Source organism: Kogia breviceps, chromosome 3, assembly GCF_026419965.1.
Source record: "Kogia breviceps isolate mKogBre1 chromosome 3, mKogBre1 haplotype 1, whole genome shotgun sequence".
NCBI classification, from domain to species: domain Eukaryota; kingdom Metazoa; phylum Chordata; class Mammalia; order Artiodactyla; family Physeteridae; genus Kogia; species Kogia breviceps.
The window spans coordinates 78,778,631-78,799,835 of record NC_081312.1 but is presented as its reverse complement, the minus strand read 5'-3'; the positions used below and the strand labels follow the sequence as shown (position 1 = coordinate 78,799,835).

General features: G+C 42.8%; 1 protein-coding gene across 4 annotated transcripts in view; it reads left to right on the top strand.

Moving 5' to 3' along the window:
* The window catches only part of SCG5 (secretogranin V), a 53,978-nt gene extending 39,762 nt beyond the window's left edge, over nt 1-14,216 (top strand). For 2 of the 4 annotated variants that reach the window (XM_059056132.2, XM_067028912.1), the window contains 3 exons: nt 2,615-2,724; nt 9,435-9,488; nt 13,640-14,216. In XM_059056132.2, the coding sequence (XP_058912115.1) occupies nt 2,615-2,724; nt 9,435-9,488; nt 13,640-13,735 (260 nt within the window). In that variant the 3' untranslated portion in view covers nt 13,736-14,216. Of the gene's footprint in view, nt 1-2,611; nt 2,725-9,434; nt 9,489-13,639 lie in introns of all 4 variants that reach the window. The other 2 variants (XM_067028911.1, XM_059056131.2) reach the window with 1 other exon arrangement.
* The last annotated feature ends 6,989 nt before the right edge of the window (nt 14,217-21,205 follow it).

Genomic DNA, 21,205 nt, shown 5'->3' with positions numbered 1-21,205 from the left:
TTTCTGAAACTCAATACAGGCTCTCTCTGAAAGATATTCCTCTTCTCATTTAGGGCAAGGTCTCTGTTTTCCAAGGGGCACAGAGGCTTCATCCTGGGATGGGACGACCAGAGTATTTGGATGTGGCCAAGCTAGTGCAGGGACGCTGGCCCAGGACCACAGGAAAATCTGAATCAGCCACCTTTTACTTGCTGTGGGACTTTGGATGGGAAGGAAGAAAGGCCAGTTCAGGCTCCATGGGGATTTGGTTAAATTGATTCGATATCGTATAATACAGTGGTTCTTAATATATAGTCCCAGCAATATCAGCATTACCTGAAACTTACTGGAAATGCAGATTTTCAGGCCCTACTCCAGACCTATTGAATCAAAAACTCTGGGGGTAGGACCCAGAAATTCATATTCTAACCTGCCATTCATGTGGTTCTGGAGCATACCAAAGTTTTGAGAACTGTTGTTGGAGAATGGAAAGAGAACCAGAGGTTGAGCCAAGAGATCTGAGTTCTTGTCCTAATCATAGTATGTCAGTTTACTCCCTTGGACCTCAGTTTCTTCATCTGTAAAATGAAGACATAGTCAGTGCCTTAAAAAAAAATTCAATGTAGCTTATCCTGAAAGAAAAGCAATATATAGATCTACGTGATCAAGCAATAATTAGGAACACTTAGGAGCTCCGAGATGGAGCAGTCAGGGTGGGCTGATAGAGTTGGATAAAAGGACCCAGCTCCCAGGACCTTTCTTGTCTGAGATTACCTGCCATTTCCTTCCCTGTCTTTTCATACGCTGCCATATGCAGACTGCCTGACCTCTCTTGCTTTGCTATCCCTTTCCTCCATGTTAATTGCTCTAGATGAAGTTAGATAAATAGTTCAGTGAGAAGTGGGGAGCCACGTCAGAGCCACACTAGGGATTTGTTCCAAATGCTAGTGCCTTCCTCAGGAGCTTCATGCTGTTAAGGGCTGAGAGACTGGATGCTTAAAGCTGCTGGAAGGCGTCAGACCAGTCTCAAGAGACCAGACTACCTGGCTGATTGTATTAGACCCGCTTTAGTACTGACTTTGATGCCTCACTATCCCTTCGAAAGGAAGTCTCTTTCATTCTAGTCCTGCACAAAATTCACATCCCTCCCCAGCCCCCCTTTTTAAAGCTGTTGTCTAAAACACATTAGAGACAGAAAAAAAAATGGCTTATTTTCAGAGTATTGTGTCTAGTAATGATAGGGCTTAGGTAAAAGCAGCAGCCAAGAGGAATAACCTTTCTTGGGTTTGAATGGAAGACATGTTTTATTTCAAAGAGCATTGATAATATGAACTGTTATTTAAAGAAAGATGGTGAGATATGGGAACTTAAACATGGAAGAAACCTATTATGTGCCAGATGCTCTATATATGATCATCTCTATTCCTCATAGCTGCCCTGTAAGGTAAGGATTTGATTATACTCATCTCATAGATGAATAAATGGACTTAGACTAAGTTAACTTTCCCAAGAAACTAAACCCATCTATCACTCATGAGTTAGGATTTGAACCCTGAGCTTGGGTCTAGCTTTCTGACTCCAAGCTTACCCTGTTACCACTACAACACACAACATCAAGTACTGTCCAATAATTATTGTTCTTATATAATGGACTTTCTCCAAGAAGCCAGAATCATTTCTAAAGAGCCCAATGAAGAGAAAACAGAGTGAGTCATGTGGAATGGAAGTATACCAGTGAAGGAAATACTTGCCGTTATGACAGATAAAAAATAATAGTGGCTTGGGCTTCCCTGGTGGCTCAGTGGTTGAGAATCTGCCTGCCTATGCAGGGACACGGGTTTGGGCCCTGGTCTGGGAAGATCCCACATGCCGCGGAGCAACTAAGCCCGTGAGCCACAACTACTGAGCCTGCGCATCTGGAGCTTGTGTTCCGCAACAAGAGAGGCCACGACAGTGAGAGGCCCGCGCACCGCGATGAAGAGTGGCCCCCGCTCGCCGCAACTAGAGAAAGCCCTCGCACAGAAACAAAGACCCAGCACAGACAAAAATTAAATGAATAAAAATTTTTTAAAAAATAATAGTGGCTTAACAAAATAGAAGTTTATTTCTCATTTGTGTGAAGTCCTGCCAAAGGTGGATGAGGGTGTGATAGGGGTGGATGGTTCAGCAACGCAGACTGCCATCTTTCATCTTTGCACTTGACAGCTACAGCTGCCCTGGTCAGCAACATGTAGCAAGCAGACCGACAGAAGGCGGGGGGTTGGGGAGAGAAGGTGAGGGGGTCATATAGAAGGTTTCTATGGGCCAGGCCTGGAGGTGGAGTACATCACATCTGCCCACATTCCATTGGCCCAAACCCAGGCATATCACTCCACCTGATTGCATAGCAAGGCTGGGAAATTAGCCATGTGCCAACAGGGAATGGCAAGTGGGTTTGGGGAGCAGCCAACCAGTCTCTGCCATGGGTAGGAGAGGAGTGGGAGTCTGGGATGAGCAAATCCCAGAAGGAAAGTGACTTAGAGTGATGTGAATAGATTCTGACCTTTGGGTGCCTAGTTGTTTTTAATAAATTAACTCTTAGAATAACAATAGATGTCGTGGCTGTTCCTCAAAAACCTTTTGTTGTTTGCAGTAGATGATGGATGTCTAGAAAACACCCCTGACACAGCAGAGTTCAGTCGAGAATTCCAGTTACACCAGCACCTATTTGATCCAGAACATGACTATCCAGGCTTGGGCAAGTGGGTAAGTCCAATCTTAATTGCTAATCGGTCTTATACTCTGGTACTCTGAAGGTACTGATGGCAGAGATGAGCAACATGGGTGGGGAGAGAGAAGGAAAATTGCTTAGAAGCTGATATTTTCCAGAAATCTCTGGTTGAGAGGGACTTTAATTCCAAACCACACTCACTGTCTAGGGCTCAATACACCAATCCATCCGAAGAGTCAGGGACTTGAACCAGTCTCATCGGCTGTAGTCCCAGAGGCTTCTACTCTGGTCTACTCCATAGCCTGTGTCACAACATGCCCTAAAGTCTCATCAGTGTTTCATGCAGCTCTTATAGGAAGTATATGATATTTTTGTTTTTAAAAAAAAGGATACTAAGAAAATTTGCAAGTTTTATCTCTAGACTGAAGGAGATGATCTCTGCAGAACTAAGGGAAGACCATGCCAGAAGCTAAGAAACAGACATGTAATTCTGCTCTATGGAAAGAGAAGATAAATTCCAAAATGTGTAGCAGTGAACTTGCTGTCAATACCAGGCAAGAATCTGTAACTGCCAGTTAAGGAAATTGTTTATAAGCACTTAAAAGAGAAATCATGACCCTTTGGCGTAGGTTTGCTAAAAAACAAGTTTTGTCAATCTAATTGTATTCTTCTACATGCCAGTGTTATTCATTTACTTGCCAGCTTGATGAGGGAAATGAAGTGAGCATGGTGCATTTGGACTTCAGCAAAGTGTTTGACGAGCTCTTTCATGATCTCCTGTTTGAAGAAGTGGAGGGATACAACCTAGGCATGAGAACTTTACCAGAAGGGAGCTTCTTAAAGAGTCCATGTCAAGAGGGAGAGCGATTTCACATAATATCCTGTGTGTCTTAGCACTATCCCACTCCACATTTTTATAAATGTTTGTAATAAAAACTATAGAACATGAACTTATCAGATTCTTCAGAAAGACACAAAGTTGAAAGGGAGAGCCTGAATGACAGAGTTGGGATTCAAGAAGATCCTAACAAGCTGAAACAATGAATTGAACACGATCACAATTGAGTGGAGAGAGATCTATCTACCTGTGGCTTGGATGATGTAATCAAATGCTGAAGCCATGTGAGCAAAGTGGAAAAATACTAGGAAGTGTTAGTTCACATATACATAGGTGGTCAATACATCTGTGGAAGGAGTGAGTGAATGAGGAATGAGGAGATACTCCTAACTGCCTAAGCCCCTCTAAAGTTATAGGTCTCTTCTCAGCTCATTACTGGCAGCCAGCTTGCTGCCTACTTTACTAGGAATACTGTGATCTCAGGACTAAATTCTCTCACTTCCTTTTACATTGTTTCAGAGAGAGAGGTCCTTCCTCATTAATAACCACTTTCATTTTTCCATCATCTTTTCCATCATCCAAGCAGTTTGATTCCCTCTCCTGTCAACATGCACGTTTCCTGTCTTAAAACAACAAAGCAACAATACACTCTAAGTTAATTTTGCTTTTTCCATTACGTGTTATTCTATTTCTCTTCTTTTTCATAAGCAGCTCTGTTAGGGAGAATTTGTAGAGCCATCCTGAAGCCTACTAGCAGTACTTAAATATGTTGAATTACATAGGCAATCATCTATAGGTTCTTGAATAGGAGACTGAAATCATGAAAGTCTTTTATAAAAGTTATTAGGGTGGCATAGGGAATGATGAAATATAGAGAGAAGAGACTAAAGGCAGGAAAAAAATAGAGAAGGTAATTCTAGTTATGACGGCTGTGAACATAGAGCATTTAAGTGAATTTCACCAACACGATGAGAATCCAAGGCATTTCCAAGGGGGCCAGGGAACTGACTAGAATTGGTGTATGGCATATACACAGCATGAGGAGGAAAAAAGAGCTATATCAGGTTTATAAGAAATGGAAGGTATGAACTTTTCCTCTGAGGGAATTAAAAAAAAAAAAAAAAGAAAGGAAGAAGAGAGGGAGGTAGCAGAGAAAGAAGGAAGCAGAGACAGGGTAGGAAAAAGTAGAAGACCACAGCAGAGCACTGGGAAGCAATCCATAAGAGATGGGCAAAAGTATTGCCAAACTGGAGCAAGGGCCAGGATGGAGACTGATTTGTTCCAGGCACTGTGCTAGGTGCTTGATATACAGTAGTCATCAACATGGTAGTGGTCTTCGATGAGCTTAGCATCTTGTGATGAATTGCATGAAAATAAAATGAACTCAACTTAGCACTGTTCAGCTTCCTGATCCAGCTATACCATGAGTATACCAGGTTAAATTACTGGGGAAAATGGAAGAGAAGGGTAGAGGAAGACCCAGGACTGAGGACTCACGTGGTCAATTGTATGATAACAATTGAGGATGTCAAAGACACTAAAAAGGGCAGCACTGAATTCTAGGGTGACATGTCTACCTCGCATGACTGGTAGGCTGGAAATGAGGGAAAGGATGCAAGGGGGAAATGGAGAACAGTCTGAGTGAGGGCAGAGAGCCCAACTGAGGAAGTGGGAGAGATGGAAACTTCTCTGTTGCCAACTTTCCTCACCTCTTCTTGAAAACCTTTACAGATTTCTCTCATCACGTTCCACTCACTCCCAGCACTCCAGTACAAGGCCGGCCACCATCTCTCATTCTTTTTTGCTTCCTTCTCTAAATACTGATATGTTTTCTCTCAGTCACTCCCATTCTTTGTCTACATCAGAGCTAAAGACTAGAAGTTAGGACTATTACAGATCAATGACCAGGAACAATGTTTACACACCTTTCTCATCTGTGATTATGTGTCTGTTTAAACTTAAGTTTCCTTCATTTATTTTCTCATTACCACCCAGCAGTCAAACATGATTTGCTTGATCTTCACATGGAAGTGTGAATTGAGTATGTCTTACTTTTGCAAGCTGGGGCCCCGAAGCTTTCCTTAGTGTTTATAAAGAATGATGGTCTCAAGCTTGTCTTAAGCTCCATTACCCTTTAAGTTAACAAAGGAATTATCTCTCACAAGAGACCTGCACACAGGACCCTGATTCCTTATTTGCTAGTAATGTTTTCCTGTCTTTGATATTAGCTGGAGCTTAGCTGGGTTTTGAGCAGCGATTCACATATTATAAATATCAGTGTCTATCTAATTTCCTGCATTCCTCTCTCTTTGTTAATACATCAAGATACATTTATTAAATGCACATCATATGCCTTCCAGGCCCTGTGTTAGGTGACGGAAATACAAAGATGATGACAATAGTGATTGTACTTTATAATCAGATAGTAAGAATAATAATAATAAGATAGTCCTATTTGTTGAGCACATACTGTGAGGCAGACACTATGCTAAATACTTTACATGAATTATTTCATTCAGTCTGCCCTTCCCTATCATGCTCATTTTATAGATGAGAAAATACAGGCTTAGGGAGTTTGAATAGCCTGCCCACTACCAAAGAGCTGATGATTGGCAGAGCTTGTATTTGAACCAGACCATTCAACTCTGAGAGTTCTGTAAAAACTGGATAAATTCCTTATCTTTTCTTGGCTCATCACTCATAGTGTGTCCTGTACAGAGGTCCTGTCGAGTCCTATCTAGGACTGGTTTGTCTTTCAGACGATGTGTGTATCCACAGCATTGAGCAGCTGGACCAAAGGCTGGCTACCATAGATGTCAGCCATCTCCCCCTCCACACATTCATTGCTGAGTGTTACTCACTTAGGAAAAAGTTGTCTCGAAAGCAAATGTTTCTCCTTTCCAAGTGCTTTCCGCATCTTTTCATCAGCAGCTCAGGTCTTTAATAATCGGATGCAGTTGAACGGAGCCATGAACCTGAGCCATGGGAGAAATGAGACACAGGACCCTCTGCCTTTCTTTATCTTTCATGCCCTCAGTGTGTCTGAAGAGTCACATGCTCTTCAGTTTGGGTTTCTCTCATGTTTCCGTATCATTAGACATGAGCTATGCCTTTCTGATGTGTTCTTAGTGTTTCCCTCGGGAGGCCTATGAAGGCAGTTTGTCCCAGAATTGGTGGTGACTTGAGCAATGTGGTGTCTGCCAAGTTTCTCCAGTGTAAAATCAGTATCTTTCCCTTCGAAATTAATCATTGATCTATGGGGATTTACTTCAAGACTGTATAAATATTCTATACCCATTAAACTTTCAACTAACAATTTTAGTATTCATTGATGACACTCACCAGCATCAGTGATAACTATGGTAGTTGTAAAATGGTGATTTTTTTTTTAAAACTCTACTATTCTTTTGGCATTTCTTGGTTGGCATTCTCTTCTAAGCCAGATTTTTTCCCTGCTCCCCCATTTATTTATTTGTTTTAAAATTTAGTATCAGTATAGATTCATTGTTTCCTATTATTATTTATTTTACTGTTCAAACTGTCCTAGATTTAACCAGTGGGAGTCTCTGCAGGCTGGCTTTTCTCTCCTTTCGCTATGTCTTATCACTTTTTTTTTTTGGTGGTACGCGGGCCTCTCCCTGTTGTGGCCTCTCCCGCTGCGGAGCACAGGATCCGGAAGCGCAGGCCCAGCGGCCATGGCTCACGGGCCCAGCCGCTGCGCGGCATGTGGGATCTTCCCGGACCAGGGCACGAACCCTCATCCCCTGCATCGGCAGGCGGACTCTCAACCACTGTGCCACCAGGGAAGCCCCCTCTCATCACTTTTTGAGTACTTCCTTACTTTCTGGCCCAATTAGATACCCAACCTCATTCATCCTTGTACTTTCCCTGCCCTAGCCCTAGAATCAGACATTTCTCTAAGAAGCCTCTCTGGTTCCATTTAGGAATGGAATTTGAAGCCAAGATCTGGGCAGTTGTCCAAAATCTTGATGGCACCATGGAAAGCTCTCTCCCTGAACTCAAACCTGCTACTCACCTGGAAAACAGGCTCACTGCTCCCCACTCCCCACCCCACCTATAGGGAATGGGTGTCAGGAGAGGGGCTGGTTTCTTCTCATTCGTTTTTGTATACTTCTTTCACCCACCTGCCAGTCCCTGCCTTTAAATCCATATGATAACGGGGCTAGTTGGGAATGCCAAGGCCACTGTCAGGGAGGGGTTGGAAAGCATCCTGCTAATCCTAACCTGTGCTCTTAGGGAAACACAGGGACCATCCTTGAGAGGAAGACCTGACAGACCTTTGCATTTCTTTTTGAATGAAGGCTCTTATGAGTATAACCTGTCCCACGACCTTCTAAAGGGGAGTAACTAAAATGCTGCTGTCTTTAACCCTGCTGGCGGCACAGTGGACCTCTGCCATGGCTGACTGTCTGTCCCACCCCCATGGTACCAGCTCGTGGGCCCCTGTGCCCTCCTTCCCGTTCAGGCAGCTGATCCTGATGATGCACATGAAGAAGCCCCTTTCCTGGCCCCCTATCTCCCAACCCCCTTCCCCAGCTTTAGCACGAACTCCCAGGACATTCTCTTGCCTCAGGAATTATTTCATCCACAGAAAGGCAAGTACAGACAATGGGAAGGAGCTTCACAGCAATATCCTCATTCCTCGAGAGAATGATCTGCAAGTCCGTCTTTTCTCCCTTCTGAGATTTAAACTGACCAGTTCTCCAAATAAGCATGAGATGGAGGCTGCGGCCAGGACCGGCCTGCGGGGCTGTGGAGGCTCCTTGACACCCTGGCACGGCTTCCGTGCATAGCTGAGGTTGGGCAAGAGACACACATTGTAAATTGTGAGTGGAGTAGATTTTAATGAACGTGAAAACTATGAAGCTCGTTCTTGGCATTTGTCATTTTCATTTGCAAATCTATCATAAAAAAAAATTTGATATCCAGACAGCTCAGGAGATACTAGGATTATAGAAACATGTTCCTTACCAGAACTCTGTCGTCTCCTTTTTTTTTTTTTTTTAATCAATGTCAGGATATTTTATTTAGAGTAAGATGAATCACCTCTTTTATATATTATCTCCCTTCTGATTAAAAAATCAAATAAAACAACAACCTAAGAAAGCCCCCAATTCCCCTTCTCCAGTTCTCCCTCAGGTTAAGTGTTCTGTCTCTTGTAATCCCAAGGATGGAAATCTATTCAGCATGCGTCTGATATTCTAGAGCTCATTTAAGTCCACTACGTGTTTGAAATCCAGCAATATGAGGAAACACTTACACAAACTGTGGTAACGGAGCCTGTCCCCACGGCCTAGCCCCAACACAACTTTCCTTCTGCCAAGAAGTTTTTTGGCAGTTTTTAAAAGGTTCACTCTATTAAAAATGTTATAGACCGAATGGTTTTCCGATTGCCTTGACTGGGGGCACTGACTCAAGCCACAAGAGGGAGGGTCACAGAAGTCAGGTGTCTCGTTTGCTTACACAGAGGATTGTTACTAATAGTCAGACCCTACTCTAGAGAATGATTTATGTGTACAGCTCATAAAAGGAGTTAGATACCAACGTAAAATAAGATTAAATTGTTTGTTTTAAACAAAGCCTGTTCAAAGTGAGGAGATGGGTCTCCAGTGCCCCTTGTGTGTTAGAATGTCGTATTTTCTTGTTTATGTGATTATTGATGACACTGGTGTGCCTCGGGGCATTGCAGAGCACTTTATTAAAAGCTGTACAACCACCGGCTTTTCTCTTGTGGTCTATCTTTCTGCCACGACATTCCTTTCATCTGGCTTCGTTTCCAAAATATGTGTATGCCGGTATCCAGGGGGACACACCAGGTGTAAAATAGACGTTGACCAAATGTGATCCATACTTCTGCATTTGTGTTTTCTTTTCTCCCCGCTCTAGAACAAGAAGCTCCTGTATGAGAAGATGAAAGGAGGACAGAGACGCAAGCGGAGGGTAACGCCTGGCTGGCTGGCGGGCTGTGGGGATGCCTGGAGCTTTCTGAGCGGGGGCAGTTGACAGGCCGTTAGCCTCAGTGGTTGGAAAGTAGCAGAATCCTTTCACGTGCTGAACAGTGGTCCCGAGTGACAAGGGCCATGCCTAAAAAGTCTGCCCTTGGTTTCTGCGATGTCTTCCCCAAGTTTTATCATGTGATTTTTAGTGGCATGCTAAGTTTTGTGGCAATTCCACGAGCTCCATTGCACTCACAAAATGTCAGTTGCATCCCTACCATGGGTGTAGGGGTGCAGGGAGTACAGGAGGGTATGTCTTTCCTCAAAGGGTCTGTAGGCCACCGGGGGAAATGGCTCACACCTCTGCATCAATTATATAAAAACTCAAGACAGGAGCCAGGAGGTGTTGAACTGCCTGCTCCAGGCAATAATTTTGAAGGAATGTAGGGACAGAAGATGAGATGAACAAACCTCATTCCTTCTACATACTTTTTTCCCTTGCTCTAGCCAGATTGATGTAAAAATTCACTAGATCCATTGTATTTGTTCGCTGACTGGTGAATTTACTGTAGGCTTAGTTATTAACCGTCTCTGAGCTGCCCAAGGTGCTGTGCATTTACCCACTACAGTGATGCCTCTTGTAAAGCTGATGTCAATTTGCTTTGGGTTTCCAATGCATTTTATGGTGTTGAGACTGAACAGATGGTCAGTGGTTGGTGCCTTACTAGACAAAACCACCTGCCATTTGTGTTGGATCAGATGAAGGAAAAAGTTAAAGTCCTGCTTATTACATAGCAAAGTGCTGCCGGGGAGTAACCATTTTAGTTAAAATATACAAACCAAACTGTATACCCAAGGCTACTGACTGTTTATTTAGAATAGCAAGTGCCTGGATCCTGGCAAAATCTGGGAATCTGGACAGTGGTAATTGTGGCCATTCTGAATAGTTTTGCCGAATCCAGGCAGAGAATGCTTTAAGAGGTCTCGATTTTCTGGACTCAACATTAATTCCTCAGTTCCCTGAAACAGAAAGTTCCAAGCCCCTGTGCTGCCTGACAAAATGCAGAAGACCCGTGGCCAGTTTTCTATTTGAGAAGCAAAGTTTTGCTTGTAAACAGATCTTCAGAGAGTTAATGGTGTTATTAGGGGTTTTTCTTGGGTGATTAGTTTCTAGTGGCAGATGATGGCAGGAAGGGTCCGAAGGGTATAAATGCGGTCTTGAGAGACCATCAAGAAATTCTATTCCAGGAGCTCAGAATATCCATAATTTACCAGTAAGATGGCTTGAGCATCTCCTCATGGCACAAGGACATTTCCAAATCAGACCAATGACCGTACCAAAATGAGTAACTTAGCATGAAGCTTTAATTGCCTCTACTTCCCGGCTCACTATCCCTTCTACCCTGACTCAGTTAGTGACTGTGGGTCATGATTTAGGTCATTTTTCCATGAGACCAGTGATTACCAAAACTCAGGATTCTGGCTAGAACCCATGTTATAAAGGATTTTACTTTGGCTTCAACTTCCTCTACATAGGAAAGGCTCAGAGTTTATGAAAGTAAAGATCACTTTGACCCAGAGGTATCAAGTTCTTCCTACTCTCAGGCATCTATTGATACAAAGATCTCTGCTCATGCCGTAAACCAGGGTCCTTTCAGGTCTGGTGGAGAAACAGAACTTGCCTCCCCTGTCATCAGGCCTCAGGTGGTGTTCCCACCTTGACTGAAGACTTTAAATGACTCCCTCAAGTGCGCGAATCAATATAAAGAAATTATGGGCTTTTGTGAAAAGTCAAGGCTTTCTCCAACGAAGCTCAGCATCTGCTGTGGTTTCCAGAGGTCACTGAAAGCAGGGGATCCCACCCCAATGGTTCTGCCGGTTGTGAAGTGGCAATAATGTTCTCTGTGTAACCTAGCTAGTCTCTCACCCAAGGGAGAAGGTAAATATCTAAGTGCCTTGAGTTCTTCAGAGGATAATTAAAACCAAGTATCATCATTATTATTACTCTTATGTATAGGATTCAATACTCATAGACATTTATCAAGAAAGTTCAAGCCCCACATGCTGCAACTAAGACCCAGTGCAGCCAAATAAATAAATATATATATATTTTTAAAACACTGTTGTAGGGCTTCCCTGGTGGTACAGTGGTTGAGAATCTGCCTGCTGATGCAGGGGACACGGGTTCGTGCCCCGGTCCGGGAAGATCCCACATGCCGCGGAGCAGCTGGGCCCGTGAGCCATGGCCGCTGAGCCTGCGCGTCCAGAGCCTGTGCTCCGCAGCGGGAAAGGCCACAACAGTGAGACACCCGCGTACCGAAAAACAAAACAACAACAACAACAAAATAAAATAAAATAAATTTTAAAAAATAAAAATACTGTTGTAGTTTAAATTTTTAAAAAAAGTTCAAGTGATTGCTCCTGTTACTTCCTCATTATTTCACTTCCCCTGCCCTCTGTCATTTGGCATGTTCTGGGTCTGGGCCAGAGGACTTGCTGCCATGACAGTCCCTTACCAGGAGGGATTCTCCCCAGAGTTACAACAGAGCCTCAGGTGGTTTTATGCAAATTTCTATACTTGCTCAAATCTGGTTGAATTCCTAGTTGCTTCAAGAGTAAAAGGTCAATTCACCTTTTAAATGACTTCGTGAACTGTTTAACTCTTAAGATGTATCTTGTGGATATTTGAGATCTACTATTATTTAAAGAGTTTATCAACCCTTTATTCCCATATTTGATAACATGAATATCTCATATCCTTTTAAAATACATTAGGATTTTTAGTAAAATATATTTTTACTAAAAAACAATCAAAATATTTATAATACTGAATACACTTTTTCAGTCCACACATGCTCCACCTAGCCAGAGATTCTGATACGATTCCCTGGGATAGGCCAGGCCATTCCAGTTGACAATTCCTGATATAAAAAGGTATTTTAGTTATTTAAAATATTTTAAAGATGCTTCCCAGCAAAGTACTGTTATTTGGTGACATATCACTTTTCAGATATATGAGGACATTGCATACTTTGTAATTCTCAGCCTGTTGGTGATGCATTTTTGCAGAATGTGTGGGACCTTTCATCATTCATGCTTTTACCTGTCAGAATGTGGAAGGACACTCATAAATACTAAACTCAGATTCCAGGCCTTCTCTTTTGGAGAATGTCCGCTCACCCTTCGAAAGTTATGGCAGACAATGTCCCGTGGGCAAGAGAGACCCCCTGCAGAATGCCTCCATTCATCCATGGGGACTAGAGGTGTGACGGGATTGCTGATTATTTGTAACTACAGCTTCTTTCTTATTTTTTTTTTTTCAGTTATTGGCAGCCAACTTCAACAAATAAATATCTTCCAAAACTTCTGAATTTTTTCTGCTTGCTAAATACTATGTTGTAAAGCTCCAGTTACTAGTTCAAATCCAAACCTCAGAAAATAGATATGGATTAGAGAAGGAAGGGAAAAACCTTGACTCGTTCAGAATACCAACAGCTGAAAAGGATCTCAGATGGTGGAGTCTTGAGTCAAAAATAAAGGAGCTTTCTGTATAACTTCCTTCTTTTCTTCACGTTTTGAATTTGACTGAGGGAAGGTGAAAATGATTGCTAGAGCCCCTGGTGCGTCCTCTTTAAGTAGATTACTGCTTTGAAAGAGTCAGTCACAGCAACAGGTGATCTGTGACCACTCTGCAGATACGAATTCCCATTTGGCCCTAAAGACAATGGATGCATCGTCTTTAGAACATTCTTCTTGTAAAATGATTTAATGCAGTTCACATTCTCTCTCTCCCCTAAGATAAGGCCATAGGATAATAATTCTGTTTCATGTGAGGCTTTGTATCTAAGTTAATAGTGAGGGTTTGTTAGCTGGTTCACTTCAAATCTTTATGCCAAAAAAAGGGGATGGAGCCAAATTGTATCAGATACTTAGCTGTGTGAGATAGTTGTGTGAAAGACAGAGACACATCTGTCAGTCAGTGTTTCTCTGGCCACTGAGGTATTGATTAGTGCACCGGAGTAATCACCTGGTAGGTTGTAGGCACCACTGTTACCTTGTTAACCCAATAGGCCAGAAACAATTCTCGTTCACTTCTTCTGTGCAATGTCTGTAGCCAATGTTCACGTACGACTCCAAACCATGTGTTTTTTTCAGAGTGTCAATCCATATCTGCAAGGACAGAGACTGGACAATGTTGTGGCGAAGAAGTCAGTCCCTCATTTTTCAGATGAGGATAAGGACCCAGAGTAAAGTGAAAATGCTGAGTGGAAACCCACACGACCTGTTAGACCTCCTTGGTGTTGCTTATGTGCACGCGTTGTTAGAGCCCCTGTGAATGGCAGCATGTTTCTAATTTAGGCAAGTATGGATGAAAAGCAGCTGTATTTTGATATCCTATTGTCCTTCACACTGATAGCTCTGCTTTCTGCTAAATTAGGATAAGAGCTTTCTTTCTTTAACTGTGGAGCTGCAATGAGCATTAAAATTAAAATGTATGTGTCAATAACAATAAAAAGCAAATGAATGAAATGTCCTCTGATTTCTTACAGTTTAAAATGGTGTTTCGGGTGTCACTGTTTTGGCCAAGTCTGTAAAAGGCTGGCATTTGATTTTGATTATGTAGTTAATCCAGCCCTTGAGCATTATTACACACCAATAAAGAAGATTGTACCCAGGAGGAGCTGACACATTTCACTTGGCTGCATCTTAATAAATGTGTATGCAAGCATGAGTATGTGAATTTCTTTTTAATTTAGAGCATTATAAAAACACTTTCTTTGCTTACTAGAACAAACTCACAGATATGATCTTATCTGATCTTAACAATAATACCGTGAAGTAAATGGGGGGGCATTATTATTCCCATTTTACAGATGGTGGGACTGAGACTCAGCTTCCACGAAAAGCTGAAAGTGGCACAGTCAGGACTCAGGGACTAAGGTCTGCTGACTCGGACTTTTTATTCAGCAAACATTGTTTCTACCATGTGCCAGGCACAGGGCTGGGCTCTGGGGGGCGCACTGGGGACTCACACTGACACCAGCCAGGTCCTCAGGCAGCAAAGCATCCAATCCATGAGCTCTGAGTAGGTCATTCAGCTCCATGCTGCTTTCAAAGCTTGGAATGGCAGGTGCAGACGTGCTCTCCTGCATGCTTCTGAAGAGGCAGGCAATTTTCTTTCAGCTGAGTCCTCCCAAGTCAGAAAAATCAGTGAAAGGCTGGCAGGAATCGGTTCACTGGTGAGATTATTTTCATGCTCTTTATACCTCCTCACTGTAAAAGAGATGATGGTTTCAGGCTTTGATATCATTGGCCTCAATTTCATTGTTTATAAGAGGGAGACGGCAGCGAGAAAGGACTCAGGGAGAAAGATCATTCTTGATTTTAATTTTAATAACTGCGTAATAAATCCAAATGTCAGTGACTTGTCTAATAGAAAATAGCTTGTCCATATTTAGTTAGCATGTGAGTCTGTTATTACTTATACAAATCAAAAAAGGAATTGGCCCCTGTTTTACGGCAGGAGGCATTTTTCCTAGAGGGCTTCACCAGGCAATTTCTCCACAACCCGTACTATCATTTCAGGAGCATCATTATCATCTGATTTTAAGAGAGAGTTCCCTCACGTCCTAGAGACGTACAGAGCTGGGAGGGTCTCCTTTATGGATTCTGTGTTTTGTAGGCATTTAAATTACATTTTACACCACTTCCAGTCCTCTTAGAAAAAACAAAGGACATCTCTTTCTCCAAGATTGGACAGAAGGAAGGAAAATGGCTAAAGACATGCTTTGAGGTCATGAGGAAGGAAGTAGAAGTGAAGCAGGAGAAGGGGAGGTCATTGTGCCTGGGTTAGGCTTGTTCGCCTTCCAATGCCTTTTCTGCCCTCCCCTGTTACGCAGGCTGCCTTGTCAGCTGACTTCTGGCTGGGTTTAATGTGAGGTCGCTGAGGGCGGAGTAGAAGGTGAGAAAATGGGAGAAGAAAACAAGGTAATTCATTTTTGCTCCCGGTAGCTGCATCTTCTCTGAGGCTCCATCTCCTGCCAGGTAAGCCTCGTCCCTGGGCCCCAGTCATGTCACCTCTTCCACTGGTCCCTGCAACCTAAGGAGGCCATGGCTTCTGTCATATTGTTAATCTCTGGGTTATTTCACCAACTCCTGTTTGGCTTCCTGGCCTTTCTATCACCTGTATAACCCATTTTCTACATTGAATTATTTCTGTTTGAAATCTTTAGAGTGTTTTCTGTTTTCCTGGTTGGTCCCTGACTGATGCAGTCATCCATAGGGGAAATCAAGAATTAAGTTTAAGGGCTTCCCTGGTGGCGCAGTGGTTGCGAGTCCGCCTACCGATGTAGGGGACGTGGGTTCCTGCTCCGGTCCGGGAAGATCCTACATGCCGCGGAGCGGCTGGGCCCGGGAGTCATGGCCGCTGAGCCTGCGCGTCCGGAGCCTGTGCTCCGCAACGGGAGAGCCCACAACAGTGAGAGGTCCGCGTATCGCAAAAACAAAAACAAAACACACTCTGACACAGTAGTTCCAGGAAGGGCTTTAGATTTTGCATTTCTTATAAGTTCATAGGTGATGCTGGTGCTGCTGTTCCATGGGCAACATCTTGAGTTGCACAGAAATAAGGGAATTAGGAGAGGATGAATGAAAGCGCATGAACTGCTCTGAGAGCCCAGTTAATAACTTAGTCTGAATTCGTAAGGACCCTGCCAACATTATTTAGAAACCTTCTCCAGCCACTGTCAGCATCTTGGGAGGAAGGGCAGATAGGGCAGAAGTGAGAGTGAACCCCACAGATTGGCACACGGTAGAACATCAAGGAGTCAAGATTCTAAAACATGAGGGAAAGCAACCCTGAGATGCCCCATTATAGACATGAGGCTCTGTAATGGGTCGGGTTGGATCAATGATCTGAGAAAGGTCAAAAGATTAGTGGAAATGAGGTGGCTTGAAATAAGCTTCAATAGGTACAAAAGAAAACAAGAGGGAAAGGTAAAGAGTTGGTCACCTGAGGGAAGCTGAGTTTGGATTCTCCGCAAAGGAAAAATTTTGAGCAACAATGAATGACATTTCCGTTGTGACAACTACAGGAAACAGAGTTGAGTGGAGCTGAAGATCAAAGGGCTTGAGGAAGTAGGAAAACTGTAAAGTCAGAGAACAAAAGACAGTATCACCAATTCGAGAGGTAAAGTCTTCGAGTTAGAGGGGGAGGTCAGGGGAGTAAGATTCCGTATGAGGTCAAAGCTGCACACAAGCTTGTAGAGTGCAGGCTGAATCTGAGGTCCAAGAGCCTCTGACACTGGCATTCTGCGTGCCTATGCATACCCATGCATACCTCGTGGGTTTCCTTTTTCTTTAGAAGTTCCAGATTCTCAGAGGGATCTGTGACCTCACAAAAGTTTAGAAATCACTGCTGAGAGCAGTAGTGTGAGACACGTTGGTCATCACTGAGGAACAGTGAAGTTTGTCGTGAGGGGCCCTTGAGAAAGAAAGAAGAGGGTAGAGTAACTTCTCTTATGTGGATTTCAAAAGAAAATTGTCATGGCCAATAATCGTCAATGGCTTCTAACCACCAGGTGAAAGACCAAAGAGTTAATTGCTAATAGATCAACCAGGCCAGCAGCACCTGAACCCACTAGTCAATCAGATCAAACAAGAGAGAGATATTATGTGCCTCCTGGTGTGATTAATATGAAGCACTGTCAATGAAATACTCTTGCCCAAACAATCTTAACCTGAACCACTGGGTTTAACTCCCTGCTAACAGAAACAGGTTAAACACACCAGTAGGAAGCAATCCCCAAAATCCAGAATGGGGGAGACTCTACAGGACCAGCGACCCAGCATTTTTCAACAAATAAATGGCAGGAATAAAAAAATAGATGGGGAACTACTATTATAGACTTAGAAAGACTTAAGAGACATACAATCCAAATACAATGTGTGAGTCTTAATTGTATCCTGACTCAAATGAAAAAGACACTGATCAGACAACTGGGGAAATTTGAGTAATGACTGGATATTCGGTGGTATTTAGGTGTTATGAGATATTATGAGATTTTAATTTTTTATTATTTATTTTATTGAAGTACAGTTGATTTACAATGTTGTGTTACTTTCTGGTATACAGCAAAGTGATTTGGTTATACATATATATATTCTTTTTCAGATTCTTTTCCATTATAAGTTATTCCAAGGTATTGAATATAGTTCCCTGGGCTATACAGTAGGAACTTGTGGTTTATTTTATATATAATAGTGTGTATCTGTTAAACCCAAACTCCTAATTTATCCCTCTCATTATCCCTAATTTTCATTCTCTCTCATTATCCCTAAAATTATCCCTAATTTTCCCACTTTGGAAACCATAAGTTTGTTTTCTATGTCTGTGAGTCTGTTTCTGTTTTGCAAATAAGCTCAGGTGTATCATTTTTTTTAGTTTCCACATATAAGTGAAATCATATGACATTTGTCTTTCTCTGTCTGACTTACTTCACTTAGTATGATAATCTCTAGGTCCATTCATGTTGCTGCAAATGACATTATTGCATTCTTTTTTATGGCTGAATAATATTCTGTTGTATATGTGTACCACATCTTCTTTATCCATTCATCTGTTGACGGACATTTAGGTTGCTTCCATGTCTTGGCTATTGTATAATAAGTAGTTCTGCAATGAACACTGGGGTGCATGTATCCTTTCGAAGTATGGTTTTCTCCGGATATATGCCCAATAGTGGGATTGCTGGATCACATGATAGCTCTATTTTTAGTTTAGTTTAGTTTTGTTTTGTTTTTGCGGTACGTGGTCCTCTCACTGTTGTGGCCTCTCCCGTTGTAGAGCACAGGCTCCGGACGTGCAGGCACAGTGGCCATAACTCACAGGCCTAGCCGCTCCGCGGCATGTGGGATCTTCCCAGACCAGGGCATGAACCCGCATCCCCTGCATCAGCAGGCGGACTCTCAACCACTGTGCCACCAGGGAAGCTCTATTTTTAGTTTTTTAAAGAACGTCCATATTGTTCTCCATAGTGGCTGTACAAATTTACATTCCCACCAAGAGTGTAGGAGGGTTCCCTTTTCTCCACACCCTGTCCAGCATTTATTGTTCGTAGATCTTTTAAAAAATTTATTTGTTTTTATTTTTGGCTGTGTTGGGTTGTCGTTTCTGTGCGAGGGCTCTCTCTAGTTGCGGCGAGCGGGGGCCACTCTTCATCGCAGTGTGCGGGCCTCCCACTGTTGTGGCCTCTCTTGTTGCGGAGCACAGGCTCCAGACGCGCAGGCTCAGTAGTTGTGGCTCACGGGCCCAGTTGCTCCGCGGCATGTGGGATCTTCCCAGACCAGGGCTCGAACCCATGTCCCCTGCATTGGCAGGCAGGCAGATTCTCAACCACTGTGCCACCAGGGAAGCCCAGTTTGTAGATTTTTTGATGATAGCCCTTCTGACTAGTGTGAGGTGATACCATACTTCGTTGTAGTTTTGATTTGCATTTCTCACATAATTAGCAATGTTACACATTTTTTCATGTGCCTGTTGGCCATCTGTATGTCTCCTTTGGTGAAATGTCTGTTTAGGCCTTTTGCCCATTTTTTGATTGGATTGTTTGTTTTTTTGATATTGAGCTGTATGAGCTGTTTGTATATTTGGGAAATTAAGCCCTTGTCGGTCACATCATTTGCAAATATTTTCTCCCATTTTGTAGGTTGTCTTTTCATTTTGTTTATGGTTTCCTTTGCTGTAAAAAAGCTTTTAAGTTTGATTAGGTCCCATTAATTTATTTTTGCTTTTATTTCTTTTGCCTTGGGAGACTGACCTAAGAAAACATTACTACGATTTATGTCATAGAATGTTTTGCCTATGTTCTCTTCTAGAAGTTTTATGGTATCATGTCATATCTTTAAGCCACTTTGAGTTTATTTTTGTGTATAGTGAGAAGGAGTGTTCTAACTTCATTAATTTACATGTGACTGTCCAGTTTTCCCAACACCACTTGCTAGAGAGGCTGCCTTTTCTCCATTGTATATTCTTGCCACCTTTGTCATAGATTGACTGTAGTTGTGTGGGTTTTTTTCTAGGCTCTCTATTCTGTTCCATTGCTCCATGTGTCTGCTTCTGTATATGGCTATATTTTTTTAAAACAATTCTCTTAGGGATAAATATTGAATTATTTACAAATAAAATGATAAGATATCTTGGAGTTGCTTTAAAATAATCCAATGATAGTGATAGTGAAGGAGGGAAATGGGGGAAAGATTGGTCAAAAATTGATAATTGTTGAAGCTGGGTCATGGGCGCATGGTGGTTCATTGAACTTCTGTCTCTACATTTGGGTGTATTTGAAATTTTCCACAATAAAACCACAATTAATGGTAAAATAGCAATGTTGGACAAGGTATAAAGCTTTACTGGGTAAGGCTGTGGAAAATGTGAGGAAGCAAAAATGGGGACTGATGTTTCTCTGGGTTGCTGGGGAAGGAAGTAGCAGGGGGTTTCCTAGGAGACAGAATCTGGTGGTGGCGGTGAGCTGGATGGTGAGGGCTCAGAGTCCCTGGGAGGAGAAGAGATCCTCCTGGAAAGAGGATGATGACTTGAGGCAAGAAAGAAAGGGACCCTCCATCAGAAAGACAAACTCAGAAAGGCCATTTCCTCCTGGTGGAGTTTGGGCTGCATCTACAGCAGAAATATTAAATTTTCTGGGTGCTGGAAGGGTCTTTACCTCACCTCTGGGGTCTATCAATTTTTCCACAATGCTTCAGCCAAGGATCTTAAAAAAAAGGAAGATAGTTGTAGATCCCCACCCTCTCCCCCAACACATTCACAAGGAGAACAAGATACCTACTACTTGGCAGGCGGGCATGCACAGAAGAGAGAGTGAGAAAACATAGGATGGGGTGTGGGTTGAAAAAGATTGAGAAGCCCTGTTTCTGGGTATTCTCCATTAAATGACTTACAGGAAATACCGATCTAGATATAAGTGTGTGGGGTGGAGAGGAACACTACTAAAAGATGGAAAGATAGCAGCAGCAAAACTAAAGCAATAAAGCCAATGCAGAGTGCAAAGGCACGTGAGGGTTCAGACAGCCCACACCCACCTATTGGGGTGACATTGCAGAGTCAAGTGGAATAGTAAATAAAGATGATGGAGTCTTGGAGCCGAGCTGGGGCTGGGGGTGGAGTGGGGGGGATTGGGCAGGATGTTGTAGCAGCTGCAGTTCAGAGCCTAGTTCATTCCATATCTGCAAAAGCCCTCACTTCCAGACTCTAGTAATCTCATGATTCCCACAAAATTAAAGCAAACCAAAAGAAAATAGATACTGCATTTCCTCTGACACCTAAGAACTGTAAGTTTAGCCATATCCTGTTTAGCCAAACCTCACCTGGAGCCCTTTGGGAGTCAGTGAACACCTATTTCAGAGGGAAAGATTCTCCATCAGAGCATCAGAACTGCAAGGGGCACCTGGTGGGCTACTGGGTTCCTCACCACTGTGCAATCCACATGAACCCTCCATCAACTCCAGAGTTCTTTTATGTGTTCAGTAACCATTCAAACATACCTACCAGGTAGTCCAGAATCTCCTTCCTCTGGGCCCCTCCAAAGAACAGTTTAAGAACCCCAGTGTGCTTCATCAGTCTGAAGTGGGGTGGGGTGGGATTTCTGGATCCTTGTCTGCTACTGCAGGCATCTTGCTACCACACAGCCTTGTTGGTAAATCTTT